Source organism: Balaenoptera ricei, chromosome 10, assembly GCF_028023285.1.
Source record: "Balaenoptera ricei isolate mBalRic1 chromosome 10, mBalRic1.hap2, whole genome shotgun sequence".
Lineage (NCBI taxonomy): Eukaryota > Metazoa > Chordata > Mammalia > Artiodactyla > Balaenopteridae > Balaenoptera > Balaenoptera ricei.
This window is the reverse complement of record NC_082648.1, coordinates 7,695,706-7,707,785: the sequence shown is the minus strand read 5'-3', so window position 1 is coordinate 7,707,785 and position 12,080 is coordinate 7,695,706. Positions and strand designations below refer to the sequence as shown.

The 12,080-nt window shown below is 46.4% G+C and overlaps 1 protein-coding gene across 3 annotated transcripts in view; it reads right to left on the bottom strand.

Annotated features, from left to right (window-relative positions):
* The window catches only part of PHC1 (polyhomeotic homolog 1), a 22,056-nt gene extending 9,976 nt beyond the window's left edge, over positions 1-12,080 (bottom strand). Inside the window, exons 1-6 of one of the 3 annotated variants that reach the window (XM_059935276.1) lie at positions 11,688-12,080; positions 8,730-8,887; positions 7,514-7,624; positions 6,626-6,706; positions 5,999-6,148; positions 5,109-5,264 (exon numbers count right to left, since the gene is read on the bottom strand). In XM_059935276.1, coding sequence (XP_059791259.1) covers positions 5,109-5,264; positions 5,999-6,148; positions 6,626-6,706; positions 7,514-7,624; positions 8,730-8,843 — 612 coding nt within the window. In that variant the 5' untranslated portion in view covers positions 8,844-8,887; positions 11,688-12,080. The remainder of the gene's footprint in view (positions 1-5,108; positions 5,265-5,998; positions 6,149-6,625; positions 6,707-7,513; positions 7,625-8,729; positions 8,888-11,687) is intronic. The other 2 variants (XM_059935277.1, XM_059935278.1) reach the window with 2 other exon arrangements.

The following is a 12,080-nucleotide window of genomic DNA, read 5'->3' as shown; positions in this document are numbered from 1 at the left end:
ACAGCATTTTTGGAAATTCTAAATATTTCATTATGTTTGGGGTGAATTAGAGGAAATGGCAAGAAATGAAGCTAGGAAGGTAGGCTGAGGCTAGAAAGAGGCCAGATCTCCAAGGGCCTGGTGTGTTAAAAGAAAGAGAGCCTCAACTTTACTTTGGAAACAAAGTTTCTCCATCTTCTTCATTGTTATATTCCCAGCACCTAGCACAGTGCCTGACAGAGAGTAAGTGCTCCAAGGTATGAATGGAGAGAAGGAACGATGAGCACTTAATGCATTACAGGAAGCCACTGAAGAATATGCGTCAGAATCATCATGGTCAAATCTATAGTTGAAACCATTCTTTCAAACACTGCTGATGAAAGTATAAATCAGTACAACCACTTTGGAAAACAGTTTGGCATCATATCCCAAAGGTGAATATTCACACACCCTCTAATAACCCAGGAATCCCATAAGAGAAATGCTCGCTGTATACAATGGGTGGCTTGTGTAAGAATGGTCACAGCAGCACTAGTCATAATAATAAAAACCTGGAAACCAACCGAATGGCCATAATCAGAAGAGAAGATGAATGAAGATGTGTAGTATATTTACACACTGGAATATTACATAGAAATCAAAATGAATAAAGTACAATGACATACAACAATATAGATGGATTTTGACAGTAAGCTATTAAGAAATCATTCCCAAAAAGACTGTAGACAACACAAGTACAACACAAGTACCTTATAAATTTAAATATAAATTATACATATATGTGTGTGTATATATATGTGTGTGTGTGTATATATATATATATAAATGATATAGTATCTGGAATTTGCTTCTAAGTAATCCACAGGTGAAGGGAAGGGGTCTGGAGAGACTGGCCACATGTTTATAAATGCTGAAGCTGGATGGTTAAGTACATGGAGGTTCATATTTCTTTATATTTTTGTTTATGTCTGAAATGTTCCATAATAAAAGTACATTTTAGAAATATACATAAAGGCAGTAAAACTATATAAAAAGGGACACAGGGAAGGATGAACCTAGGAATCATGGGTAAGGGGAGGCAGTGGATGGAACTGGGGATGGCTTATTGCATGATTAAAACTTATTGAGTAAATATTTTTAAAAAGTGGACCATTAATGGACCATTGATGAGAGGAGGCCGTGAGCCAAGGATTATGATTTATCACATTCTGTATACCGGAGGTACAATTAAAAATAACGTTAGTGACAACATATATCTTCTCATTAAAAAACTTATTCTGATAGTAATGTGGAGGAGGATTAGAAGTAGATATGGCTGAAGTCAAGAGACCAGTTAGGAAACTAGTACAGTAATTCAGGTGAAAAACAAAAAGAACCCGAATTCAGACAACAGTAATAAAGAAAAAGAGGTAATAGCTTTTGAGAGAGATTTACAAGAATCATCAGGATTGGGTGCTGGGGCGCTTATATACTACCTGGCAATTATATTGTTTTTTTCTAATCAGCTTTCTTTCCATAATGGCTATTTAAAACTTTCCTCCTCTCCTTGTACCTCAGGACCACTTCCTCTTTCCCCTGTCACTGTTCACTCCAGCAGAGACAATAAAACCACTAGATGTGAAGACGCTTCAGCAGTTCCACCAAACCTGCCCCTGTACCTGCTCCCATCACTTGCCACCCCCTCTCCTCCTCTCCTTCCTCCTACCAAAGGGCCGTCCTTCTCCAGGCTAAGGATCCCATCCCCTCCTCCTTCTCGATTCTTTCCTTCTCTTCAGCCTCTCCTCTACCGGTTCCCTCCCGTCACCACCAAGCCTGAACCCCATTCCCAACCCCAGCTTCACCCTCCTCTCCTGCTCCTGCTCATCTCTTCATAATTGTTTACAATCACCGCACCAATTCCCACCACCCAGTCACTCCTCAAGTCACACTGCTCCTCTGGCTTCAGCCCCTGACTCCCCTGGAAGGGCTCTCCACCCACAGACCTAAGTCCAGCTCTCCCGCCCTCTCCACTGCACTGGACAGAGGACCCTCTCCACTTTCGTAACATTCGGCGCCCTTGTCTTCGTGACACTGCACAATCCAGATCTTGTCTCTGTCACTCTCGCCTATTCCCCTCTGCCAGCCCACCACCCTCTACTCCACCTGGGGCTGCTCCATTTTCTAAGGGCTCGTTCTAAACCTCGGGGCTCCAGCCTGAAGGCTTTTCTCTTCTCAATCCGTACCAGCTCCCCAAGCGATTTCCGGTGCTTGACTTCTCTTATCATCTCCATGCACACTACTCCTGTCTGTTCATCTCCAACTCAGTCAGACCTCTCCTCTGAGCTGGGCACTGTGTACATCACACTGCTGACCCAATACCTCCTCATGGGCGGCTCACAAGCACTTCTAGGTCAGCACATCCTAAAGTGAACTTCACCCTGCGTCCACTTCCCCAGCATTTTTCATCGCATTCACAGCACTCCTGGCCCCTCACGGCCGTGTCAGATCCCAGCTCTGGCACCTCCCCCCATCCCCCATTCACTGGGTCAGGCCTCCCTTTCCAATGGTCTTCTAAGTTTTTCTCCAATCTACTCATTTCTGTCCATCTACATTGCTACCACCTAATCCAAACACCATCTTTCCCCTAAACTCTTATAACACTGTTTTTCTCCCTATATTCACACTCACACCATTTCCATTTATTCTCCAGAGGAGCCAACATAGTCCTTAAAATAAAAAAAAATTTTTTTTAAACCCTCAAGTCTCCAGGTCACTGCCGTTTCCCACTGGCCTTCACATAGAGCCCCAAATCCTAAACACAGTCCCCAAGGCCCTGCAAGATTAGTTTCTCCCACCTCCCCAGTGCCATCTCCATCCCCCATCGCCAGGCTCCAGGAACACGGGTCTTCTTTTAGTGCCTCAAATATACAAAGTCTCTTCCCTCCTCAGGTCTCTGGACATGGGGGGGACCCTGCCTTCACTCTCATTCCATGTCTTCCCCTGACTAACTTCTACAGGCCCCCATTTAACTGCCATCTCCTCGGGAAGGCCTTCTTGACTTCCACCCCCATCCCAAGGCTAAATTAAGTCCCTTTCTATGTTTTCAGAGCACTCTGTACTTTTTTTTTTTTAATAAATTTATTTATTTGTTTATTTATTTTTGGCTGAGTTGGGTCTTCGTTGCCGTGCACGGGCTTTCTCTAGTTGCGGCGAGCGGGGGCTACTCTTCGTTGTGGTACGAGGGCTTCTCATTGCGGTGGCTTCTCTTGTTGCGGAGCACGAGCTCTAGGCAGGCGGGCTTCAGTAGTTGCAGCACATGGGCTCAGTAGTTGTGGCTCACGGGCTCTAGAGCGCAGGCTCAGTAGTTGTGGCGCACGGGCTTAGTTGCTCCGCGGCATGTGGGATCTTCAAGGACCAGGGCTGCAACCCGTGTCCCCTGCATTGGCAGGCGGATTCTTAACCACTGCACCACCAGGGAAGTCCCAGCTCTCTGTACTTTCTAATGAAGCAATTATTAAACTATTCAGGTGATTATCTGTTCAATGTGCTTTGATGATGTGTCATCTCCATCAGTCCAGTGATCATGACCTTGGACATTCAAGGCCAAGGAATGTCTGATATCTGATCATAATGAGGGCTAAACTCGTAAACCCTCACTATGCTGTGTCCAGGCACTGTTCAAACGCTTACACACATCAACTCCCTTGGTCCTCACAACACACTCTGAGGTAGGTATTTTATAACTATTTAATAGATGAAGAAATTGTGGCCAAAAATGTTAGGCCATTTGCAGGGGTCACACTAAGTCATGGAGTTGGAATCTGACCCAAACATCAGATTCCCACTTTCAACCACTACTCTGTCCCTCCACACACTGACACACAAATATCTGATGAATAAATAGATGGATAAATGAAAGAATTGCTATGGAAGCAGGCTCCACCTCACCCTCTGATTCCACGGCTATCACTGTAGTCTAAACCAAAGGCCTTACCTTGTCACTAAATGACCTCAACAGTTTTCTTAGCAGGTTCTCTCATTTCTCTTTCTTCTCCAGGCACGTGTTCCTAAATGATTCTTTCTCAAGGAGTTTCCTGACCCTATCAATCTGCTGTTCAAGCCAGCAGTGCCACTGCTACCTGTGAAGTTACCTGGCTTTCAGACTTCTCCCTAACAACGACCTTTCCAGCCACAGGCCTGCTGTCTCCACTTTATTCACTCATCCCCAAATCACGGTCACGTACATGAGATAGGCCTTTACACATACTGTTCTCTCTCCAGTGTTCTTCTTACTCCAAACCAAATCCTACCCGTCCTTTAAGAATCTGCTCATGTTCCTAAAAGTCACTGAAAAGAAATGCAGGCAACTCTTCCCTAAACTCCTGCATCAAAGTTGGTACTGTTTACTTTTGCACTTCTTTCTTCTCTAAGCTCTTTGAAGACTTGACTCATTTTTCAATCCCCCAGTTTCTAGTATATACCTGAGCACATCAACAGAAAGAGCTCAATATTTACTTGCTGACTGATAAACTAAAAGAATGAAACGAGTACTATAAGATCCCATTTTATATCCCACCCATAAGAAGCTAAAGCATTCAGGCTCTATATATATGTATACACACACACACACACACATATTGCAGATAAGGCATGGGAAGCACTGGTGAGGAAGACTTTACTGGGAACACAGTGAGCAGAAACAGACTGCTGAAGGTTGAGAGCTACAGTAACTCATAAAGACAAGGAATCAAGTGTTCTGCCAGCAACTCAGCCAGGTCAGCGTCACGTGTGTCTAACTAGAATTCCCTCAACCATCCCTTACCTTACAGAGACAGTACTGCAAGAAGAGAGAACTAAGACTTCCTGAATAAAACTGAGCCATGGAGGGCTAAAAGAAGGGTAAGGACATCTGTCCTGTATTAAGAATAAGGCTTCCCACATCCACAGGGCTGTTTCCACTCAAGTCTACTTCCCTTCCTAACTCAAAGAACTAAAAAGGTATAAGGTATTCAAGTTCTACAGAAATTTTTTTAAAAAAGGATTCTGAAAAGTGGTAAAGTGGTAATGGGGTGGAAGGGTGGGCCCTGGTCCGAGGCCATTCCCTTCGCCCTCCCCAGTGTCCGTCCACAGGTCACGTGGTTGCCACTGACCTGATCGGCATCTGTGTGAACTCCCGGAGACTGGGCAGATGGCGCCTCCTGCTGGACCGCGGCCACCGCCCCGTTAGGCATCAGGATGAGCTGGGAGGCTAGAGGCACATTCCGGCCCAGGGTCCGGTTTACCTGCAATAGGTTTCCCAGCTGTGGCTGGCAAGGAGAGGAGGAAGAGGAAGAGCAGAGGAAAGAGAACAAGAGGAAAAGAAGAGAGACAGAAGAAACGGAAGGGAAGGACCACAAGACAAAATAAACAGAAGATACGAAACAGCTAAGCCCTGCCCCTTTCCACACCAACCCAGGAGACCCTCATTCTCCACATGCGATGAATCATCCGAAGAAAACCTAGAATGTGTATAAAACTATACACTGATAACAAAGAATCAAACATCAAAGAGGTTGAGACAATGAGGATTCCGGAGCAAGTGTTTATATATAGTAAGTAGACAGGCCAAGAGATAACAGTTAGGATTCGTGTACTTGAGTCATAGGTTTAAAGATTAGACTATTATCTGACGCAAATTTCTCAAATACTAAGGTGAACATCTTCTAACTTAGGATCTCAATAATCTGCAGGCTACCTGTAAACACTAAGCATCACTTCTAGAGGTTAAGTAAGGCATAGGAAGTAGATCAGCTTGTCTTAACACATCTGGGTAACCATGATTAAATAAAACAGCTTTCACTCTGGGCATTCCCTGGTGGTCCAGTGGTTAGGACTCGGCGCTTTCACTACTGCGGGCCCCGGTTCAATCCCTAGTCGGGCAGCTAACATCCCAAAAGCTGCGTGGTGCAGCCAAAAAAAAAAAAAAAAAAAAAAGCTTTCACTCAGTAAGTCACAGGACATTTATGCCCCTGGGGCAATAGCGGCTGTGGCTTTGGCTTACCCGTAGATACATCTGGGCCTGGGACTGGTTGAGGGGTGGGGAGGTGGTGTTCCCCAGAAGCACAGATTGGGTCAAAGTGGTAGCACTGGGAGAGCTCACACTCTGGGATCGGCTGATGAGCTGGGCGGCCGACGTGGTGGCCAGATTGATCTGTGTGGTACAGAAAGGAACCAGGACTCAGGACTGGGAAGATGTAAAAGGAAATATACACGACTGACAAATTCAGAGTGACGCGGTCAAGAACAGAGTACCCCACTTTCACAGAGTCAGGAGGAAATGAATAATACCTTGCTATCCATTACTGTCATCCCAGCTACTGGAGGGTATCACCAAACCAGTCCCTAACCACCAGCGTAACAGTTGAGAAGGCAAAGGGACGAAACGGAACCGATCTTACTTCTCATTCAAGGCTCTGCTACCGCCTACGCAGGACTTTCCTCCTCCTTTCTTAGACCTCCTCGTTAAGACTCCTATATAGATCCAAGCTGGTTACTTTCCATTTTACTAATATTCTCTACAGAAGGGCAGTAAATACCGTGGATGGCTCAATAAACACTCTCAGATCAGCAGCACAAAGTAGTTTAACCCGGAGAGGAAAGCCCCTCGGAGGGGAGGAGCAGTACTCACGGAGGCCTGGGTGGTGGTGCTCTGCTGCTGGGCGCTGCTGGTGTTGGGGGAGCTGGCCTGCCGACTGGCAGCAATCGTGGCCTGTTAGAGGGGAAAGAAGACAAGAAAGAGCAGAGACAATGAAGGAAAAGGCTCTGAACCTGCCAGTAATAGATCACAGGCACAAAATATAATAGAGATTTCGGGTAAGAATTGAGAGCCTCTACTATGGAGCGAGGACGAGTGTCTTCACAATCCCAGTTACCCTCATGTTGTCACATATGCTAACCCAATAACTCCCACAGGACCCGCCCGGGGCAGGCAGGCAACCCGTTCTCTTCCTCCCACTTTCTTTTAGCTGCAAGAAACTTTGGTCAGGTCACGTCGTGAGTCACTGCTAAGTCCAGCCCAGTGCTGCCCCATCAATACAAATAGAATACGAGCCACATATATCATCTAGTAGGAACATTTCTCAAAAAGTGAAAAGAAACAGGAGAAGTAAACTTTAATAATTTACTTTATTCAAGCTGATCTATCTCATTTCAACGTGTAACCAACATAAAACAAACTACTGAAATTTTTTTTCATACTAAGTCTCTGAAATCCAAAATCTTTTCACACACCTCCATTTGCACTAGCCGTATTTTAAGTGTTCAGTAGCTACCTGTGGCTAACGGCTACCACACTGGACGGTACAGGTCTAGCACAAAGCCATGTTACCTCTAAAAGGTAGTTTCCCCACAGTTCTTACTGCGAGCCCAGACACTAAGGTCCCTTCATCCTCCTACAGGAGGACAGGCGGCAGAGGAGACTGCTTCCGGCCTGGCTCAGCGGAGGGTGTAGCGCGCCCCGACCCACCTGTAGTGCCTGTTCCCTCCCCGCTGGGCCAGCTAGCTGCTGACCTCTCACCTGCTGGACGGCGGCCAGGCTATGCAGCTGGGCATTGCTGAGCTGCTGCTGGAGCATGAACTGGTGGAAATACTGAGCCGCGTTGGGCTGACGCTGCAGTGCCTGCAGAGCCTAGGAAGAAAGAGCGGGGATCCATCCACTTAGAATGAATCACTCCTGGGACGTGCCTGGCGGCCCAGTGCTTAAGACTCCGCGCTCCCAACGCAGGGGGCACGGGTTCGATCCCTGGTCGGGGAACTAGGACCCCGCATGCCGCGCGGCGTGGCCAGGAAAAAAGAAGAATCACTCCTAACTCCTATGCTATGGAAATCACTGTGATCCTCTAAAAGGGACATACGGGAAGGAGGGAAACAAAGGAAGACGGGTATCTGGTTAAATTGTCAACATCTGCTTCGTCCATTTTTATATTAGAACCAGTAAGTCCTTAAAAAAGTAGACAAGCAGTTAATTCTGCTGTGCTCTATGCTTGAAAAGTAAAGCAGTGTAACTCACATGAACTCTTATTTCCCAAAACGGAATCTGGAAATATACGATATAACAAAGAATTAGGACTAAACTGGTTTGAAAATAAATGGGATGTTGATTAATGTAAAGAGAAGAAGAAAATAAAAGACCATATTCTAGGGATACAATAAAGGTGACAGAATCCTAAGAGGTTGGATATGATGAAAAATAGAGTAAATGGTGACTTATGAAAGACCGTATCAGGTAAAATTTTCAAGTAAGTGGCATTTTCAAACATCTACAGCATAATACTAATGGGTGCTTATCGAGATGATACTGGTAATTCAGTTTTAACATTAACTTCAGGATATTACTGTATTTTTCTTCATAATTAGAACCAGTCTTAGGATGTGCATAGTTATTCTAGTAGCTAAAATATTTTAAGTAAAAGTTCTTAACTTCCATTGCTCAGGGTGATTTTCAAGAAAGACCAAAAATTAAAAACCTGACAATCCATGAAGAGAAATGGTTAGTTAGAATCTAGCAACATGAACTGAATGGTATAAAAACCTTAAAGACTGAATCTCATTCTGCCTGCTTGCTCAAACTGTTGAGAACTCCTAAGACTCTCAGAACTGGAAGGGACCTTAGTTGTCACCTAATCCAACTGCCCCCGTTTGCTGGAAAGGAACCAAGGGCAATTATCTTCCTGCATCCTTGCCCGCCCCAAGCCAGTGCTCACAGATCACAGCCCCTCAGAGCTGAGCCTCACCTGGACCGCTTGCCGTTCATACAGCGACATCTGAGCTATCTGGGGCCGAGCGCTGCCCCCAGAGCCGGGACTCCCATTGGTGGAGTTGGAGTTCTGCTCACTCTCAGTCTCCATGATAGAGGTCCAGGGTGCCCGAGGCTGGCGCTCGGACTCAAGACCTAGATGGAAGCAGCAAAGGATCAAAATTTACACCTGATCTCAAACTACCATTTCATGTTATTATTCAAGTTTTCTAAGAACCTTCCTCTTCTTCCATAAACCATGAATGATTTCTCCGGTTTAGTAACTACCAAATCTTCAATATACTCTTATAACCATAACTTCCCCACACCATCTTCTGAAGCTAAGCAGTGTCTCAAAATAAACAACTTTTACATATTCCCTCATGCCATTAAATATAAAATGGCCAGAATGTAAGACGGTTCCTCATAATAGTAAGGCCACCTTATATCCCCATAACACTTTTAAATAGTTCAAAATCGTCCCATTTAAAATTTACTGTTATCTCATCTCTCTCCGCATGTGCAACACCATTATCAGCGTCATCTTATTAACAATGGTCACCGTTTACTGAGAAGCCACTAGGTGCCTCCTCTCACTGGGCTAGGCTCTTCACCTCCATTATCTCTCAGTGCTTTACAGGAAATATAATTATCTATCCCCACTTTACAACTGTGGAAATGAGGTTTTCTGAAGTTAAACTTGTCCCAGTTAAGTATCAAACCTTTACACTAGGACATGCTTCTTCAAACCGAAAACAATCTATGATTAAGGCAGTGTCACTCACTTTGAGTACTCATTGTCATTATTTTATGGAGGAGGGGCTTAAGATACAGATATCAATACACTGAATGCATCATAGAAAGTCATAAAACTAGGAGACAGAAGAACTAGCCTACAGCCCATATCGCCCGAAGAGCTGTCTGGTTCCCACTCAGGCTACTAGTAACACCTTGGACATGTCACTTTCCCTTCTTATAACCTCAGTTTCCCTGTTTGCAAGGAAGGCTTCACAAGTAAGTATAATACATCATTTTAACAAATGACTTACAGGTATTAAACATAGTAAAGACAACAATGAAGATCTTCAAGAAAATAAGATTCAACTTTTGAGTCCACTAAAGTAGTCAGAATTTACCCTCTGGGGTCTACACTAAAATTCGCAAAAAGACATGAAAACATTGCTAAGAACCAAGCAAAGAGACAGATGAGAAGTAGGAAGAAACATGCCTTCGAAGCAGCACTAAATGACAATAAGGTTTTTTTGTTCATTCTTTTTTTTCCCCTCTTCTGTTAAACCTAAATACTATATTGTCTACTTTTGAGGCGTGGAGCCACTATAAATAACGGTCAGCACAGCACAATTTGGTTTTGGAATGTAAACATCAAACCAGAATTTCTGCTAAGGGGTGTCGACAGTTTTATTAGGGTGGATCTATTTTAATGACTGCATTCAAAACAAAGTAAATAAAATCAAAACGCTTAGGCTTGGAAATAAAGTTGGGGAGATTTTTCATGATTCCATTCCCAGTATCATCTGATTGCATCGTTATCCCCCCCAAGAATTCAGTTGCACAGGAATAGCAAATGTTATTGCAAACATGGATATAACCCAAGAAGTACACAGGAGAAATCATACTGGCTTCAAGTCTAGTCTATCTTCTCCCCACATCTTTTGCCAAAATATTAAAGCACTAAACAGATACAGACCCATGAATCCTCATTATCAGCATGTGAAGAAAAAAAGCGGGTAAGGGTTAGAGGCAGCACGGCATAGCTATATAGATCACCGGACTTAGTTCACTGGACCCAGAGACAGGAGGAGACCCCTTTACTAGCTGGGGGGGACATTAATTCCCTTCATGGGTGAAAATGCTAATAAAACGTATGATCCCTCATCTCCCCCCAAAATGGAAGTCTTATTAATTTTTCAGAGTGAGAAACAGAAAAGAGGTGGAAAGGGACCAGCTTAAAGTTTTTAATAAAATCAGGAGAAACTGTCATCAAAACCAGGATTCTTGGATCCCAGGCACATAAATCTATTCATCAGTGATCAGTGTTGGGACTGTAAAATTAAATACAGAAAGCGAAGATAACAAAAAGTTTGGGAAGCACAGTGAATTTAAATTTTCAGAATTTAACTGGAAGAGAAAGAGAAGCTGACCCATAGAGGTCCCCAAAGTAACTAAACCACGGTCATCCTGAAAGGCAGCATTTGGGTGTGTGTGGTTGGGTTGGAGCAGACCTTTGGCACGGAGCTGGAAGAGGATATTGAAGTGGACCCGGTACTGGGCCTACCGAGCCAAGAGTTGGAGGAAATCAATTTCCCCAAGCACGAAACTGTCTCGTAGGAAGGATGGGGCATAGGAAGGGGGGCGGGAGGAGGGGGTTGGTTCGGGGAAGGCTGTGCCAAAGAAATGGAAGCCATGTGAAGAAGAGGGAGAGGAGACGCCCCAGGGGTCCCTGTTGTACCTAGAACCTGGATGAGAACGACGTTCGCAAGAGGGATCGATCACACCGCGGGAGGGGGGTCGACTGAGCGGTGCCAGCAGTGAACCGACCCAAGTGAGCGGAGAAATGTGCTTACTGATAGCGGGGAGACAGACAGAAGTCGAGGAACTGGAGGCTGAGGAAACCAGCGGACCAGAAAAAGCAGGGAGATAACTAGACAGCATGCCTGGATGGGAAAGCCAAAGTCAGAGACGGGAAAATGAATGAGAGAAGGAGCGGTCAGAAGCAACTCGGGTGACGGACGGAGAGCACAGAGAAATGAACACAAGAGCGAGAGGCTGGACAGGCAGAGGGAAGGACCGCAGAGCGAGCGCCTGAGGTAGGCAGGGAAAGACGCCGGGGGAGGTACCTGGGGCGTTCCACAGCCCGAGGTGGCGGAAGAAACATCCCCGCGCAGCCAAGCCCCCGGAGGTCCTGCCCCTGCCCGGCCCGCGGCCGCCCGCTTACCTCCGCGCCTGGCTCTGCACCCGAGTGCTCTCGGGGGGGCGTCCACCTCACGTGCCGGGGTCCCCCGGCGCCGGGCTGGGCGGGGGGCTCGCTCGGCCTCCGCGGCGGGCTCCCCTCGCCTCCTCCCCTTCCTGGAGGGGCGGGGGCGCCGAGAGCGGGGTGGGAGGCGCCCGGCGCGGCCGTGGCTCCCCGCCCCTCCCGCCGCTCCGGGTGCGGGCCGGCCGCGGCTCCGCCAGGCCTCCGGGGCTCGCTCGGGGCCTGTCACTTCCTGCCGGGCCGAGAGGGTGGGGGCTGCAGGCCGGGGGCTGCGGGCCGGGCTGGAGGAGGGGGCTGGCGGGGAGGTGCTTCCGGGGCAGCCGGACCCCTCCCCCGTCCCTCCCCCTCCCCTCGGCG